The sequence below is a fragment of the Pelodiscus sinensis genome, chromosome 28 (assembly GCF_052426305.1).
Source record: "Pelodiscus sinensis isolate ZL-2025 chromosome 28, ASM5242630v1, whole genome shotgun sequence".
NCBI lineage: Eukaryota > Metazoa > Chordata > Testudines > Trionychidae > Pelodiscus > Pelodiscus sinensis.
The window spans coordinates 9021774-9039966 of NC_143079.1; the positions used below are offsets into that span (position 1 = coordinate 9021774).

The following is an 18193-nucleotide window of genomic DNA, read 5'->3' on the forward strand; positions in this document are numbered from 1 at the left end:
GCCTAATCCTCCAATTTGTCTAGGTCACTCTGGACCCTATCCCTGCCCTCCAGCGTATCTACCTCTCCCCCAGCTTAGTGTCATCTGCTAATTTGCTGAGGGTGCAATCCATCCCCTCATCCAGGTCATTCATAAAGATGTTGAACAAAACCAGCCCTAGAACTGATCCTTGCGGCACTCTGCTTGAAACCGACCTGCAGCCTGACATCGAGCTATGGATCACTACCTGTTGGGCCTGACAGTCTAGCCAGCTTTCTGTCTACCTTAGAGTCCGTTTATCCAATCCATACTTCCTTAACTTGCTGGCAAGAATACTGTGGGAGACCGTAACAAAAGCTTTTTTAAAGTCAAGGTATAACACATCCATCCACTTCCCCAGAGTCTCATCATAGAAGCTAATCAAGTTGGTCAGGCATGACTTGCCCTTGATGAATCCATGGGAGCTGTTCCTGATCACTTTCTTCTCTTCCTAGTACTTCAACATGGATTCCTTGAGCATTCTCTCCTTGATTTTTCCATTAATTGCGAATGTTTTTACACACACCTGATTCTGACTCCTGATTACTCCGTGGCACTCCAGGGGCAAATAAAAATTGGCCATAGAGCCCCATCCTTTAAAGCAGAGTCAATATCACTGTAGAGTCCCACTGAGACCAGACCACCTATGTGAATGCTCTGCCGTAGCTGAACCTTTAGTGCAACGGGGCAAGTAAGTGTTCACTGCCCCAATGAACATGGGACTGGGAACCCTGATCTCAGCCCTAGGACACTCCGGATCCTGGGGGTTCATTTTTCAGCTACTGCTGCAGTATGTCACTTGGTAGGACACTGTTCAATTGAAACCTTAAGGTGAGCACATTTGAGCTGGTTTTTGAGACTTAAATTTTGCTGATGGCTCCCTTGTCATTATAACGGGTGGACTCAAATGTCAGGATTCAAGCATGTGCTTGAACTTCAAAGAGTTTGAATGGCAGATTGACATTTTGCAGACTGAACTGCCCATTAAAAACACAGTCGAGTTTAACCAGGACTTTCCACGCTTGCTGTGGGATTTCTGTGCTCTGTGTGATTCAAATGGTTAGACTAGATGAATGAGAGAAGTTCTTTCGGGCCTGAAAGTCTGTGGGCTGGATTGTGAGCTGGAATCCATCAGGAAGAAGTCTGCTGAAGATGTATTAATTTACTGCAAGAGAATCCAGCTCCTTGGTCCTGCTTTTAGCAGGGGGTTGGACTCCTGAGGTCTCTTCCAACCCTATGATTCTAGGATTCCTTAAGTATGCGCTCCAGCATTTGAATGAGGAGGTCTTGAGTACTAAATTAAACGTTTTGGAAAATGTCAGTCGTGCAGGAGAGAGAGCAACCCCCGTGTGGGTCTCTTTGCAACTGGCTTAGCTGTTGGCTATAAACACAGGGAATGCTTCCTTGGAAAACCTCCTTGTGTTTTTTCCGTGAATGGCTTTATTCATGGCACTGCTGAGGCAGCAAAATTGCCCTCACCCATTGGATCCCTGGGTACAAAAGCTTTTTTTTTTTTTGCTTTTTTTTTTTTTTTTTTTTTTAGTTTGGCTTACTTTCCTGTTCCTTAACGCTATCTAATTTGGTAACTGGGCCATTAACTTTATAGTGGATGAAAGATCCTCGATAAAACAAAGCCTGCAGAGTGTGAGTAGACCAAGGTGGTTATAATGGACTGGATCAAATCCTCCTTTAGTAAGCAGCATCTGGCCAGTCTTCCCTTCTGATGGGTTTTGTTTATGTGGTGAGAGTTGGGTGGGTTCCCAAAAGGCCTGTGTCCATATCACAAAAACACAGAGCCTGATTTTTCATGGGTTTACACCAGTATAATCAGAATTAGCTCCATCCCTCTAGCCAGCTCCGTCGGTATTGGTAGTGTAGAGCAGGGGAGAACCAGACCCATGTAAGGGAAAGTTACAGAAGACCAAGTGATTTAGGAGCACAAGCGTTCTTGACTTTCAGTGGGAATTATGCACCTTCCTTACTAGGGCACTTTTGGGAATTTCTGGCTTTGTTGGCAATCGAGGACTCCATGATTGAACCTTGCACGTCCTAAAGATGTCCTCAACAGCAGGGCTGCGGGAAGGTGCCATATCAGGCCGGCAGATGGAGGCCCTCATGCCCATTAGGTGTTGAGCTCCCACCAGAGCTAGTTTATATGTGGGGGGGGGCAGTGTTGACTAGTGGGTTGAGTATTAGTCTGGGACTGAGCCACCCTGGCTTCTGTTTAGCTGGCATTGAGCTCATAGGGCAGAAGCTTGTGCATGTAGCGCCAAAGACCCCTGCCTGCTGAAGTCGTGAATGAGTACCACAAAGAGTCTGAGTTTCACATTACAACACACAAACTTTTATAAGACACATCTATCAGGGATGATCTAAATCATACTTGGTCCTGCCATGAGTGCAGGAGACTGGACCTGATGCTCTTCGGAGGTTCCTTCCAGTTCTAGTAGCCTATGACTCTGAAATCCATGGGAGTTGGGTAGTGAAACTACCTTTGGGTACATCTACACGGCCACATTATTTCAAAATAACTAGCGGAATTTCAAAATAACTTAGTTTGTGTCTACACAGCAGGCAGGCATTTCGAAATAATGTTGAAATACTGTCAAGCTGGAGGACTTCTTATCCTGACTCCTGTAACCCTCGTTGCACGAGGAGTAAGGGAAGTCAGAGGAAAAGTGCTCTGTTTCAGAATAAGTGCTATGTAGATGCTCCCAATTTCAAAATAAACTATTTTGCAAGAAGCTACGCAATTGACGTCGCTCTGTTTGCATAGCTTATTTCAAGGTAAGCCCTGCTGTGTAGATGCACCCTTTGATAACCTGAGCCCCAGTTAAAAGCTTTAAAATTAAGAGATTTAAAAGCTACCTTTTAAAAAGTCAAGATGGGAGAGACTTCAACTGAAGACAAACAGCACAAACCATGAAGTAAAGCTACAGATGTCTAATTTTCATGTAGATATCTACTCCTCCTCCGACCCACTGTTGAACATGTCCCGAGAAGTACAAGCAGTACATAAAATAGACATTCATTTCCAAATAGCACGTTTATTGCTTCAAAAGACTTCCAAGAGGCACTAATTTTTGATAATACAATACCACTTAGAGCAGGGGGAGGGGTCAGCCTAAACCTGCGAAGGAGCCAGAATTTACCAATGCACATTTCCAAAGTGCAACCATTCTATGTCATCAGCCCTGATCACCTCCCCACCACCACACTCAGCATATTCCGCCCATTGGCAGCCCCACCGATCGGTGCCGCCTCCTCCTTTTCCTCCTGCCCACTGTGCTCAGCTCTGTCTTAGTGGGAGACACTGGAGGGGGGGGAAGCATGGGTGTGACAGGCTCAGTGGTAGGATCCTAGGGGGATAGAGCCTAGGGCAGAGCTGGGGGGTGAACAGGGAGCACTCTCCAGCCCAGTGGAAAGTTGGCACCTGTAGCTCCAGCCCTGGATTTGGTATCTATGGAAGGAGCTGCATAGTAACTTCTGTGGCTTTGGAGCCACAGGTTGGCCACCCTGTCCTGGCCTAGGGGATCGGGCGTTCACCTGCGGAAGGTAGGGTGGTGAGTTCTAGTCCTGGCCCTCAAGGGGACGGAGGCAGGATAAAGGGTGCGCTGACTTAGAGGCTGCCGTGGCAGGACTCAAATCCCAGTTATGTTAGGCGCTGTATAAACACTCAGTAAAGAGAGAGCCCAAGGCCTCTGACTTGGCTATAAAAAAGGAGGATGCGTGGGAGGACGAGGTTATAGAGAGATTCTTTAGATGTTTGTCGTCTCATGTTTGGGTTACAGAAGCAATAGGAAGTCTCTGATGTTCCCAGTGTACTAGATGCTGTGCAGACTTTAGGCAGTGGTGAACCGTGACTGCTGTGAATCATACTTGATTGTAATGCTCTTTTGTTTGGTTGTCGGGCCCCTGCCCCGATTTGCATCTTGACCTAAAATTATGCTTTCTTGGTGTAGGAAATGTGCCCTGCATAGCGTCTGTTAGTTATTGGGCATCGGAAGCACCTCTTAGGCTCTTGGTAATGGAGGCAAAAGTGATACAAGTGCAGACTGATTAGGAAACTTTGAAATACAAGGAACAGCAATTCCTTAAAGATAAAAGCCAGGCCTGTGTGAAACGCAGGAGACGCTATAGCTGCTGCACAACCAGAGCTTGTGATTCTGGGGCACTGGCTCGTTAGAGCACCACATTTTCCAGGCGTTCACAGCTGTGCCACTCTCTGGCAAGGGAACATTCAAGTTAGAGGGGGAATCTTTTTGTGCTCAGACCGAACCTAATTCCTGGGCTTTTATCCAGACCCTCATCAGTGGAACCACAACCCTTTGCAGACGGGACCCCGTTTGCTTTTTGTTTAACCACCATTCTAACTAATGGGAAACCTATAACCCACTTAAAGACCAGACCCCATCATTAACTCAGCAAAAGTGACTTGGATCAAGTTGCTATTTCCCTCAGAGAGGATCACAAGAATAACTGTTCCCAAATAACATGTTGGTGGAGCCTCCATGCCAGTTCTGTTAAGGGCTGGAGCATTTACCAGTGTTTCTTCTGGAACAACTGTGTGTGTCTCCACCCAGCCCCTTGGGGAAATATTTCAAATCCCATTAATTAAGGATGAGCAATCCTATTAGAGTAAAATAAGATTGCCCTAGTCCTCGACTCAACCAAAACGTTGACACGAGCTCCTCAAAATGCAGCATTAATTGAATTAGCAGTAGATGTGCGGTATGCTTTTACGACGCATATGAGAGACTCAAAACTGTTTCCAATTGTCTGACTACACTCGTTTGTTCTTAAATGTTCAGAAGACCAAATAATGAAACTTAGTCATATTTATTGTCTAAAGACAAAACCGTACAATACGAAAAGGCAACATCAGTGCCCTTTTTCTAGCAAATTCTCATAGCTTGTTCACCTTGCACCGAAACGTTCTTCTCAGATGTGCATTTCAGCTAGAAAAAAATAGGGCTTTGATCTCAGTTGGGACTTGTTGGCAATAGTAGAATACAAATATGATTGATAATGCATGCAGTACTCAGTGAACATGAAACAGCTTTTATTTGTGTCTCTGGATGCTTCTCTCTTACATGATCTTTGTGTTTTATTTAGGGCTGTCAAGTGATTAAAAAAATGTAATCGCAATTATTAATCGCGCGATTAAAAAATGTAATCGTGATTAATTGCGTGCACCTCCCCTTTGAAACGCCGCTGTGGTGTTTCAACGGGGCAGTGCTGCATGGAGCCCGGGATCAGCTAGAGTTCCCAGCTGACCCTGGGCTCCATGCAGCGCTGCCCCTTTAAAGTGCTGCGGTGGCGCATCACAGGGGCAGTGTAACATGGAACCCAGGATCAGCTGGAGTGCCCAGCTGATCCCGGGCTCTGCATTGCCCTGTCCCTTGGAAATGCCATCCCAGCGTCTTGAAGGGGCAGCATATTAGGAGCCTGGGATCAGCTGGAGTGCTCAGCTGAGCCTGGGTTCCGCTGCTGCGGGGAGCCCAGGATTAGCTGGGAATCCCCAGTTGACCCTGGGTTCCAGCTTCCCCTTTAAAATGCCGCTTCTGGCATTTCAAAGGGGCATCTGCGGTGGAGACCGGGGTCAGCTGATCCTCAGCTCTGTGCGACAGCGGAACCTGGGGACAGCCCAGCTGATCCTCGGCTTTCCACAGCAGCGGAACCCAGGGTCAGGCCAGCTGACCCCGGGGAACCCAGGATCAGCTTGGGGGAGTCCCCTGCTGACCTCAGGCTCCAGGGTTGCCCCTTTCAAATGTGTGCAGAAGCGGCGTTTTAAAGGGGCAGCGGCAGCACAGATGATCTGCAGAAAAATGGGAATTCAAGTGACTTGTGCAGGATGACACGCGGCTGTGGCAGAGCTGAGAAAGGAAACCCGGTCCTTCAGAGTTCTCCTCTAGGGCTGTAACAATCAGACCCTCCTTCTGCTTCAAGGTGGGGGTTGGTACACAGCACCTCTGAAAATCAGGCCTAATAGTGAATGACTTCAGTGCACTTTGGATCAAGCTCCTCAATCCCTTTGTCAGCCATCTACCAGGCCCTTTGAGGACCTAAGCCTAAAAGATTAACTTTAGTGCCTCCAAGTGTGAACTTATTCGTCATTGTGACTTGTGTCCCATTGGGAATTTTCCTTGGGTGACGATGAGTAAGAAGTGAATAGAGACCTTAGGCTTTAGCCTCATCATAAAAGCAGTACAGATGAATGTGATGTCACCGCGTATATTAAGGATGGGTGTATCAGTAGTGTCGCCTGTCTCCCACCTGAACTCTACATGGGGGAATCAGCAAGGATCACTATTTTTAAAAAACTGGGGGGAGGGATATTCCCTCTAGATGTAAAACATGGCACCTGGCATGGGGGGGACACTTTGTCCTGATGTCGTCTTTTTGTCCTAGTCGCTGGAGTACAATATCTTCGAAGGCATGGAGTGCCGGGGGTCTCCGCTGGTGGTTATCAGCCAGGGAAAGATTGTGCTGGAAGACGGCAACCTCCATGCAACTGAGGGCTCCGGACGGTACATCCCCAGGAAACCATTCCCTGACTTTGTTTACAAGCGCATTAAAGCCAGGAGCAGGGTGAGTATGTCAGCGAATGCAAGTTAGTTTATGACGCTTCTGCATGACGGGGCTGATAAACACCCCCATGCTACTTCTTTCATAGGAAACACTGTGGGTATTGTCCAAATTGACCTCCTTCCCAGTGTTGGCTTTTATTATTTTCTAAACTATGAACTTACATAAGAACAGTCAGACTGGGTCAGGCCAAAGGTCCATCTAGCCCAGTGTCCTGTCTTCCGACAGTGGCCAATGCCAGGTGCCCCAGAGGGAATGAACAGAAAAGGTGATCATCCAGTGATCCATCCCCTGTCGCCCGTTCCCAGCTTCTGACAAACCAAAGCTAGAGAAAGCATCCCTGCCTATCCTGACTGATAGACATTGATGGACCTGTCCTCCATGAACTTATCTAGCTCATTTTTGATCCCTGTATTAGGCTCAGCCTTCACAACATCCTCTGTCGAGGAGTTCCACAGGTTGACTGCGCATTGTGTGAAGTTATTACCTTTTGTTTGTTTTAAACCTGCTACTTATTATTTTAATTTGGTGACCCCTAGTTCTTGTGTTATGAAAAGGTGTAAATCAGTCTTCTTTATTCACTTTCTCCACACCAGTCATGATTTTATACACCTCTATCACATCCCCCCCTTAAGTAGTTTCTTTTCCAAGCTGAAAAGTCCCAGTCTTATTAATCTTGGTGGTCATTCCATACCCCTTAAGCCTCACCTTGAACTTGGTTATCCCTACAGAACCTCCATGTCTACTCTTAACTTTCCTTTCTCTTAGTCTTTGTCTACACAGATGCTTAGCTCCTTCCCCACAACCCTAAAAGCATTGCTGTGGCACTAGTATGAACAGTGCTTTCTTGGCAGGAGTGCCGTGTTGCTAAAATATGTGTAGTGTAGACATACTCTTAGAGGGACAGCAAAAATAATAAGCATTTGTTCTGTCTGGCAGGGTGAGTGAGCAGAATAACTGCTTCTACAAGGTACTAGCATTCTGTCACAGTAGGAAGAAAAAAGTATATAAATAGTATTTAAGTTAATTATCATCCAGTAAAATGTACACTTTTAAAATAAGCACTAATTATACTGTTTGCTTTGTTTCCTTTGCATTTAATCCATCTTCAGACAGTGAAACGAGGCTAGTCACACTTGTTTCAGGCGCACACCGTCTGATTCTCTTGCAGTTCAGTTTACAGCTTTGTTGGCTTTACATTCAAGTTTTGAAAGATTTAAATGTAGTAAGTTGACACGTAGGCAGGAAACATCAAATGCACAGCTACCAAAAGAAGACGAACGGGCTAGGCAGCAGTACTGCTCAAGGAACAGGGGTTAAAGTGGAGCACCTATTGAATGGGATGCTGTTGAGAGAGGCTAAAAATGTGGAGTGAATTAACAGAAGTGTTTGTGTGTAGCACATGCGAGGTAGTGGTCCTACTTTGCTCAGAAATAGTGAAGGCTCACTTGGTACCACGTTAAGTTCTGGGCACTGCATTTTAAGAAAGATGGACAAATTGGAGAGCCACAAAAAGGAGAAAAGATTTAGCAAACCTGATCTTATGGGGAAAGGTTAAAAACTGAACACAATTAGTCTTGAGAAAATACTAAGAGGAACCTAATCACAGTCTTCCAATAGGTTAAGGGCTGTTGATAAAAATGATGGTGGTCAGTTGTTCTCCAGTTTCACTGAAGGTAGGACTAGTAGTAATAGGCTTTATCTGCAGGAAGGGAGATTTAGGTTAGATATTAGGGAAAAAATCTTTCTAATAAGGATAGTTAAGAAGGCTCTTAGAAACCCATTGTTGGGGGTTTTAAGAACAGGCTGGACAAAACATCTATTAGGGGTAGTCTAAGTTTACTTGGTCCTGCCTCAGGGCAGGGGACTTGCCTTGAAGGTCCCTTCCAGCCTGACCTTCTATTATGAATTGAAACAAATATAGTGAGAACATTTTCTGCTTTTGAAAAATAGTAGACTTGGTCTTCGAGGCTGAAAAGGTACGTGGAGCCCAAACAGACGCCATTAGAGAGCTCCTGCGTCAGTAGAAGTCAGCATAGCTACATGGAAATCAACCCAACTCTACCGTTTTACACCAGCTGAGGATCTGACCCGTAGAGTGCTTGTTTCAAAATGGAACAGTAACGTAATTGTACGTGTTGGTTAACTTGTCGGAATCTTTAAGGACAAAAGGAAATAATCCAGGCTGTACTGGCGTATCTGCAACACCGCCCTCTGCTGGATAGAATCTACTGTTTGCCTGTGATTATACTTTGTTAAAGTAGTCCTTGCAAATGATACTCTTCTTTATGAATGGTGTGTTTGAAAATGTTGATGGCAAAGCTTTGAAGGCACTGATTTATACTACTGGAGGCCCAGGAAGGTTAATATGAAATCCCATTATTTTGGGATACTGTGGTCATTACAGAAGTATTGATTTCCTTTCCAGGTCTGGTTGGCCTTTTCTCAGTGAGTGAAATTAAATTCAATGTAAAGTAAGTTATCGCAGCTGGAGGGTTAAAGGCTGGTCTCCCTTTCACTTGTGCTGTCGAACAGACGTAGTTTTCAGTCGGCAGCAGCACCATGCAGAGATGTGGGTTTTGAATTCCAGGGAGAAAACTGGACCTTGACTCAAACGTCTCAGACTTGACGGCATCTGGCCCCCATTCAGGTCTCCTCCCAACGCTGCCTTTAGCTGTGCTGTTTGGAGATTCACTGCTTGTGTGTTTTCCAGCTGGCTGAGCTGCGGGGCGTCCCTCGGGGCCTGTACGACGGGCCCGTCTGCGAAGTATCTGTGACACCGAAGACTGTCACACCAGCATCCTCGGCCAAGACGTCTCCAGCCAAACAGCAGGCCCCACCTGTCAGGAACCTGCACCAGTCTGGATTTAGCTTGTCTGGTACATACTTATGTATGGCTAAATTATTACGTTGAAATCTTGGTTGTTTTCTTGTGGGGCCGGGGGTTCGGTTGTAATAACAGGGGAAGACAGGGATTGAGAGGGCTTACAGCAGCAAGATTAATTTCATAGCAGAAGAAAAATCTGAATAGAAGCCCTCCTAGAATTTTGATTTATTTCAGTGCCAAAGCAAAGGACTCGATTTCTCCCTCTACTTCAAAGGCCAGGTCCCCAAGCTAGAATGCAAGTTAGGTAGGTCCAGAACTTTGCAAGATGGGGATCTGGCGCTTCGTAAATTTCACTTTTTAATCTTGCAATATCTATAGCTGAGGTTTTTCATCCATGAAGTGCATGCAGTTGGCATGCAGAGCCAGATTATGTGGAGCTATGCTATTGTACACCTTGCGTGTGGGCTCTCGTCCATGTACTCCAGAGCAAGGCAGAAAAGATCTTTCCTGAATTGGGAAGAGAGGGTTCAATGGTGAGTTACAAAGAGAGAGCAACTCAATATCTGGAAAATAAGCAGCCTCTTCTCTGGATCTTCCTGCTAAGCTGAGAGCCAATCAGGAAATTAACTTTTCCTGCATGGAAGATTTTTGATTAATGCCAAAACTGACTCAGCTTTTTTGGATTTGTCAACAACAACAAAAATCGATTGATTTTTTTTTCAATAAAAAACCAAAATTTGCTGACAAAAGTGAGAGGAAATAACGTTAAGAGTTTTTTGGGGGTTTTTTTTTTTTGCCTATGTCAGTGACTCGTTTAGAGGTGGCCAAATTCAGAGGAGTAAAGTAAAAGTACATACGTAGAAGCCCAGAATTGTAGGGTGGACATTGGAGTAGGGATGTGAGCGACGAATCGACTATCTGATAAGCATAAGCTTATTGGATAGTTGACTAGTGATGCAACTAGTCGCTTCCCCACCCTCTATCAGTGTCTCCACAGGGGGTAGGGGAGGTAGAGGCACAGCGGGAAATGGCGTGAGCGAGGACTGAAGCCGCTTCTGCGGGGGCTCTTGCTACATTTCAAAAGCAGAAGCCACGCAGGGCCAGAAGGGGACTGGCCCCACGCTCCTTGGGGGGCCACAGGAAGCAGCATGGGCTGAAGGATTTGCTGGCTGCTGGGAAGTGTTAAAAGCTCATTGTTAAAGTGTTAAGAGTCTTAAGTTCTTCAGTACCCTTGCTGGGGAAGAACCGGTTCATAAGACCCCCACCAAGTCTACAGAAGAGAAGAGCGAGGGGGGATTTGAGAGCAGCCTTCAACTTCCTGAAGGGAGGTTCCAAAGAGGATGGAGAGAGGCTGTTCTCAGTGGGGACAGATGGCGGAAGGAGGAACGACGGTCTCAAGTTACAGTGGGGGAAGTCTAGGTTGGATATTAGGAAAAACTGTTTCCCTCGGAGGGTGGAGAAGCCCTGGGATGGGTTCCCTAGGGAGGTGGTGGAATCTCCAGATATAAGTCCCGGCTTGACAAAGCCCTGGCTGGAATGATTTAGTTGGGGTTGGTCCTGCTTTTAGCAGGGGCCTGGCCTCCTGAGGCCTCTCCAGCCCTAGGATTCTAAAGGTCTCAATCTAATCTACATCTCAGGGCCCAGCATGGTAATTAATGGGGCCGCCTCAGCAGAGAGGACTAGGACTGAGTCCGCTAGAGAGCGCTGGTGGTTTGGATTAGAGCAATTCAGCGGGGCATCGTGATTCCCCACCGCACAGAGCAGCTACCTGTTTTGTGGCTAGTTAAGAAGAAATCTTCCCCATGGCAGGAAATCCGTTGGTTTCCATGGGAATTAGGTGCCTACTTACCTTTGAGGAACTTGACCAGGGGGCTTAATTCAACCTGAGGCCTAAGAGGACGGCATCGGTTTCAGAGGAGCTGCGTCCTCTTAGCCCCAGGCCTGAACGCGGCCCGTAGATGACTGGGCCTGTCATGGGTCTATGTTACTGTGTTGACAGCTACTCCGCTCCAGCCCTGCACTGACATGGCCTCTTCTCCTTCTCCTTCCAGGTGCCCAGATCGATGACAACATCCCCCGCCGCACCACTCAGCGTATCGTGGCGCCACCCGGTGGACGTGCCAACATCACCAGCTTGGGTTAAGAAACGAAATCCCTCTGAGGCCGCCTAGCGGACCAGGGGAGGGGGCGGGGTCTCTGGAGACCCTTTTGATTCTTTTAGAGCCTGTGACGGTTACTGCGGGCAACCACCGTGGGGCTCCGCTAGGGTGCCACTTTCAGTCCCCTCAGTCTGCCCTCTTCATTGTCAGCCCACTCACTCCCACCTCTCCCCCGATCCCTCCACAGTCAAAGAAACAAACACCATCTGACACGCTGGACATGCAAAACTTCACTCTCAAGAGGGTGTTTGAGGTGTGGCCTCCGTTCCCCCTTAAACATCTTTTCTTTTGACAAAGGAAGGATAAAGTGAATTTCCCGGGAGCTGCCTTTTAAAAAAAAATTGCTTTCTGAGACGTCCAACAGACCCGTAATTCAAGGGGTTTTAAATTGCAGATTGCTTAGGGTCCTGACCTGCAACAGCACAGCTAAATAAGGATGGAGGGATACAAGGCTAAACTTACATCAGCATTCCCCCATCACGATCAATCTGTGTTGTTACGGATAGGAACCTGTGCTAGAAATTGACAAATAGCCTCTTATCCGTTCGGGTGGAGATTTTGTTTTTCCTTCTGGATTTTTCTGCAAATTGGATCTTGGAGGAAATTTTACAAGTTGAGTGTCGTTTGCATTTTGTTTTATTGTTTTGTCCCATTGTGTTGGCGGAGTCTTATCTCAAGAGTGGACATCCCTGCCCCCTTCTCTCTTCCCCTCCCTGCTTCATTTGTGTCATTGCTTTTTGACCTTCACCAGCACCATCATCACAATCATTTGGTTGTAGGGAGTTCTCATAGCATCATTTCAGCAAGCCCTTGATACTTTTGTTAGTTCATAGACACGTGTAGGCCTCAAAGCTAAGCTCCGATCTCCCTCAAAATGTCACAGGCCCTCAGCTGGTGTCAATCATCCTAGTTCCACTAAAGATGAGACTTAATTGACACCAGCTGAAGTTCTGAAACAGTTTCAGGAAACCCTGGCTTTCCAATTGGAGGTGAAGTGCCGTGAGCTGAGGTTTTAGTCAGTAGTTCATTTGGCAGTATGTTAAATTCAATAGCCGCTCCCAATATTCCCTCTAATTTTTCCATCCAGGTGCAGAATAAATTTTGTTGTGTGCACTGAGTCATGTGGGGATGTGCACCACCAATAGGAACACACCCTGCTGGCTGTGGGTGCTGAGTAGCACCTAAAACTCTCCTGGGCATCTGCCCAAGAGCTCAGCTTACAGGGAATAGTGGCCACTCCTCTTTGAGGATCAGATGAATAGCAGAACTGAGAAGAGCACTCTTATCATAGATAAAGAATCTTCCTTAGTATCACGTAAAGATGCCCTCACTCCCCTAGCAGAAACCTAGAATAGCAGTTCCATTTCCAGGGTCAGAGGCATAGCTGGTGGTAGCAAGGCTGATTTATGTTAGGATTTTGCTGGTGATTTGGAAATGGTTATACAGTAGGTCACGGCACAAGGGCAAATTTCACCCTAAAGCAAACACCCAGGAAAAGGCCTATATTTATTCCACCCTGACTCAGTGGTAGGTCTTTGTCCTTATCTACTCGCCAAACTCCATATAGAGAATACGTAGTACCTGTGAGCTCAGGCCAGATCGTCAAAGGTTTTTAGGTGCCTAACTCCCTTGGAAAGCAGCGAGAGTTAGACACCTTGGGGGGACTGGTTGTGCTGATCCTTTAGCTCAGATGATGGATGATCCTGGTTTCAGATCCAGAGGGCAGTTGGCTCATATGCACCATTTAAGTCCTACTCAAGCTGTATTTTGAGGGGTTGGGGCCTTGAGCTGGTTCTTTGCACAGGGGGTAACGTTCACCCATTGTCACAGCATTTGCCTTCGCCACCTTTTTGTCCCCTGAAGCATTGTTGGAGCCACGGTGGTCCCAGGATATGAGGGAGACAGGGTGTTTGAGACAATATCTTGGTCCAATAAAAGATATTACCTCACTTACCTTGTCGTTGTGTCCCCTGGTATTCGTGGGTGGCATCTGCTTCTTCTGTTTGCATTTTCCCATGTGCATTAACTTTATTTTTCCGTGTTTTAAAAACAGGTAAAATAGTGTTTCTAGGTTCTTAAGGAAAATAGATATATGCAGGCTTTTAAAAACTAAAACCCAAGTCTGCTTTTGTAACGTATCAAAGCTGGGATTTTCCAAGTAATCTTACAGCAGTTTAGGTACCTAAGTCCTATTGGATCTCAACATCTAACTCCTTCAAAAATATCAGCCTTAAAAAATAGGTCAGTATGTTTATTTGTCCAGCCACGTTTGATTTTGGTTTAACTCTTGGGTCTTTTGTTCTTCGTAAAAGAGATTGCACTTTTTTGTTGAAGTAAATCGTAAACCTAATATATACTGCAGCTGGTTTTTTCCACCTGTACGTTGAAATAAATTTGAACAAGTTGGGGAGAAAAAAGAAACAGTCGTTTCAATTTTACGAAACATTTGCAGCTCTTCAGTATTCACTTGAGTCTTCCTTGTTCTTTTTTTCCCCCTTCACTGACTGACTTTTCAGGTAGATTTATTCATTCATTACAAAGAGAAAAAAATAAAAGATTTTTGCAGGCTATGTAAGCATGTTTTTCTGTGGGAGCTCATTTGCGTTGTGTCCGTTTAATGAATGTCATATGTAAATGCTTAAAGAAAAATAAGACTGACAATTAACCGCAGTGACTTGAAGCTCTTAAAAAAAATGTAGGATTTAATGCTAGCTGGATTTAACCCTTGGATTTGTGATTGTGAACTATGAGAGGAGGAACTGTAAGTGCTAAAGCTGATCATGTGTGTAGACAAAAAGTACTGATATTTGACCATTGTCTCAATGGCAGACCCCACCCCAAAAGTCTTGTGTTTTATTCCTTACCAGTTGTGTTATATTACCATGGGAACGCGTAATAAAGACAAAATGTTGTGGTTCCACTCGATGTTTGTGCCTCTTGAGGGATCCGTGTTGTGTGAGTGTATGTGGGGTGGGGATCTGAGCTGGTATAGACTGGCATAGTTCTGTCTGACATCAAGGCTGATTGACAATAGCAGAGTATACACCCCATGCCACACGTGCCTTGGAACATACCAGTCACAGCTGAAGGGAGGCTGTGGGATGGAGTCCTGGCCACCAAGAATTTCCCAAACACACCCATCATGCTGGCACTCATGCCAGTCCTCTCAATGGGCAAGCCATGAATTGAAGAGTCTGTGATGATTGATTTAGCGGGTCTTAACTAGACCTGCTAAATCAAACACCAGACAAATCAATCTCCGCTCTAGTGGCCTAAGAGTCGTGTGAGTAAGGGATAGTTTGCACCATTGCACCCTGCATAGTTTTACTACAATTAGCATCTAAGGATAACTAGACTACTTGTCTTCACAGAACTTGATCGAGCCTCTTTTGCAGGCAAATTCCCTCCAATATTTAAGAGACTTTTCATACCAGGTGTCTGATAAACACAGCATCTGGCAAAGTAGAGAAGTGTGAATTCCCCCACTTGTTTGTCTGAAAACAACACTCTATGTTTACATAGTGAGGCAGTGACCAATGATCTGAAGCCATCTGCTTTGATCAAGGGGGATCCAAAGCGATTAACATGGCTGGCACAGCTCTCAAGCCTCCAGCGTGTGCCCACACAGGCCTTTTGTGGGGTACGGCCCCAGAGAGAAGCAGGCGCATAAAGAAATGACCGAGAGTCATTCGAGTGGGCTGGGAAAATGCTGATGAACCATTGAATTGAATGGGCCGGTTTGTCGAACTGTTCTGCAGTGACGGTGCAATTTCGGCATTGCACTAGATCCCAGGCCGGAGTCCGACGGAACCCTGCGTGCCAGGTCAGTGGTGCAATCCCACTGGTTTTGTGCCAGCTCACTCACCCCGTTCCTCAGCAGCCTGGGATTGGCGGTTTCCTGCTCCTTGGCACATGAGGTGGAAATCAGCGGAAGGGAAGCAGGACATGTCCGACTTCTACAGGGGCTGGAGGGACCCTGCTTTCATACCTCAGTTGAAAGGTAGCATCCCTTAGAGTGTCACTGCCCTATCTTAATGGCTACAGTCAGTAAGGCATGACCCTTTAACTCAGGGTGGCATGGCCTAGTGGTCAGAATCTATAGGGGTGACCCTTTAATTCAGGGTGAGCACATATTGAGTGGGGTCGAGCACCCGAGTTTCCTGAGTCTCCCAGTCCACCCTCGATAAGTCAAGTATGATCAGGGGTTGTGTCCCCTAAAGGAGATTGAAGGGAGAAAACCCTGTTGAGACAAATGTAGAGTCCTGCACTTGGGACGGAAGAATCCCAAGCATAGTTACAAGCTGGGGACCAACCAGTTAAGTAGCAGTTCTGCAGAAAAGGACCAGGGGGTTACAGTGGATGAGAATCTGGATATGAGTCAACAGTGTGCCCTTGTAGCCAAGAAGGCTAATGGCATATTAGGGTGCATTAAGAGGAGCATTGCCAGCAGATCAAGAGATGTCATTATTCCCCTTTATTCGGCGTTGGTAAGGCCACATCTGGAGTATTGTGTCCAGTTCTGGGCCCCCCACTACAAAAAGGATGCGGACGCATTGGTGAGGGTCCAGCGGAGGGCAACCAAAATGATTAGGGGGCTGGAGCTTATGACTTATGAGGAGAGGCTGAGGGAGTTGGGTCTGTTTAGTCTGCAGAAGTGAAAAGAGTGAGGGGGAATTTGATAGCAGCCTTCAACTTCCTGAAGGGAGGTTCCAAAGAGGATGGAGAGAGGCTGTTCTCAGTGGTGACAGATGGCAGAACAAGGAGCAATGGTCTCAAGTTGTGGTGGGAGAGGTCCAGGTTGGATATTAGGAAAAACTATTTCACTAGGAGGGTGGTGAAGCACTGGAATGGGTTACCTAGGGAAGTAGTGGAGTCTCCATCCCTAGAGGTGTTTAAGTCTTGGCTTGACAAAGCCCTGGCTGGGTTGATTGAGATGGGATTGGTCCTGCCTAGAGCAGGGCGCTGGACTTTCTGAGGTCTCTTCCAGTTCTATGATTCTATGATAAGGGTTGATGAGATAATATGATCTTGGTAACTAATTGACCATTCATTTTCAGTGGGAAATAGGTCAATTGAGGGATGATAGGAGTTACTATAGAGAATTTCTGGGTGTCTGGCTGGTGAGTCTTGCCCACATGCTCAGGGTTTAGCTGATCGCCATATTTGGGATCGGGAAGGAATTTTCCTCCAGGGTAGATTGGCAGAGACCCTGGAGGTTTTTCGCCTTCCTCTGTAGCATGGGGTACAGATCACAGCTGGAGGATTTTCTGCATCTTGGGACCTTCAAAGTATTTGAAGGCTTCAGTATCGGAGATATAGGTGAGAGGATTATTCTAGGAGGGATGGGTGAGATTCTGTGGCCTGCACTGTGCAGGGGGTCAGACTAGATGATCATAATGGTCCCTTCTGACCTTAAAGTCTATGAGGCTTGAGGGACCTCCCTTATAGCAAAGAGTAGGGCTGGTAGGAGCATGTTCCAATATTGTGGGTCATCTTCTACAAACTTACGTGGCATCGATTTGAGGATGGTGTTAAATCATCGCACGAGTCCACCTGTCTGGGGAGGAATATACTGATGTCTGGAGGGTCCGACGGTGCATGAGCTGACACAACTCTGCAATCAGATGAGACATTGGTACCCTGATCGATCGAGATTTCTTTGGGTATCCACACCCTGGCAAATACCTTCACCAGCTCATTTGCTATATGCATTGCGGTTGCTATTCGAAGTAGGACAGCGACTGGATACCGGGTTGTGTAATCTACTGTCACCAGGATGAATCTGTTCCCCATCTTGCTCTTCTCTAATGGTCCGACAAGGTCCATCCCAATCCGTTACATCTATGACCAATAGATGTATGGGTGGGGCCTTGAGGATGCCCTTAGGCCCAGCTTGTTGGCATTTTGGGCATGAAGCACGTTAGTCTCAGACTTGGTGTATGCCAGGCTAAAAGAACCTCCGTGCCACTCTCTGGAGGGTCTTTCCGTTACCTACGTGTCCTAGAATCACAGAGCTGGAAGAGACCTCAGGAGATCATCAAGTCCAGCCCCCTGCCCAAGGCAGGACCAATCCCAACTCAATCATCCCAGCCAGGGCTTTGTCAAGCTGAGACTTAAACACCTCTAGGGATGGAGATTCCACCACCTCCCTAGGGAACCCACCCCAGTGCTTCCCCACCCTCCAAGTGAAATAGTTTTTCCTAATATCCAACCTAGGCCTCCCTCACTGTAACTTGAGATCTCCCACTGTAAACATGCTCATTTGACATGTGGCAAATATAGGAGCTTTAGCGTAGCCTCCGGGGGACCACTAACTGGTGTATCTCCTCCCATGTCTGGGAGTCCGCCTCCATCCAATATAGTCGGTCTTTCTGAATTTCAAAGCATGGCCCCTGGAGGTGTCTTGTTTCCTCTTTTTCCTCTGTGTCGTGACCGGTGGCTTGCTCCCATTATCGGCTCAAGGTCTGGTATTTCCTTTGTTCCTACAGGAAGTCTATGTCCCTTGCTGACTCTAGCTGGACATCCTCCTCTGGCATATTTTCACCTGGATTTGGGTCTATTGTGGATCCTTTTTGAAGGTCTGTCTCCATGGCAAGCCCCA

At 46.6% G+C, this 18193-nt stretch overlaps 1 protein-coding gene across 4 annotated transcripts in view; it reads left to right on the forward strand.

The window, feature by feature from the left end:
- The window catches only part of DPYSL2 (dihydropyrimidinase like 2), a 92272-nt gene extending 77760 nt beyond the window's left edge, over positions 1 to 14512 (forward strand). For 2 of the 4 annotated variants that reach the window (XM_075911075.2, XM_075911072.2), the window contains exons 12-14: positions 6430 to 6609; positions 9320 to 9497; positions 11485 to 14512. In XM_075911075.2, coding sequence (XP_075767190.1) covers positions 6430 to 6609; positions 9320 to 9497; positions 11485 to 11576 — 450 coding nt within the window. In that variant the 3' untranslated portion in view covers positions 11577 to 14512. The remainder of the gene's footprint in view (positions 1 to 6429; positions 6610 to 9319; positions 9498 to 11484) is intronic. The other 2 variants (XM_075911071.2, XM_075911073.2) reach the window with 1 other exon arrangement.
- The last annotated feature ends 3681 nt before the right edge of the window (positions 14513 to 18193 follow it).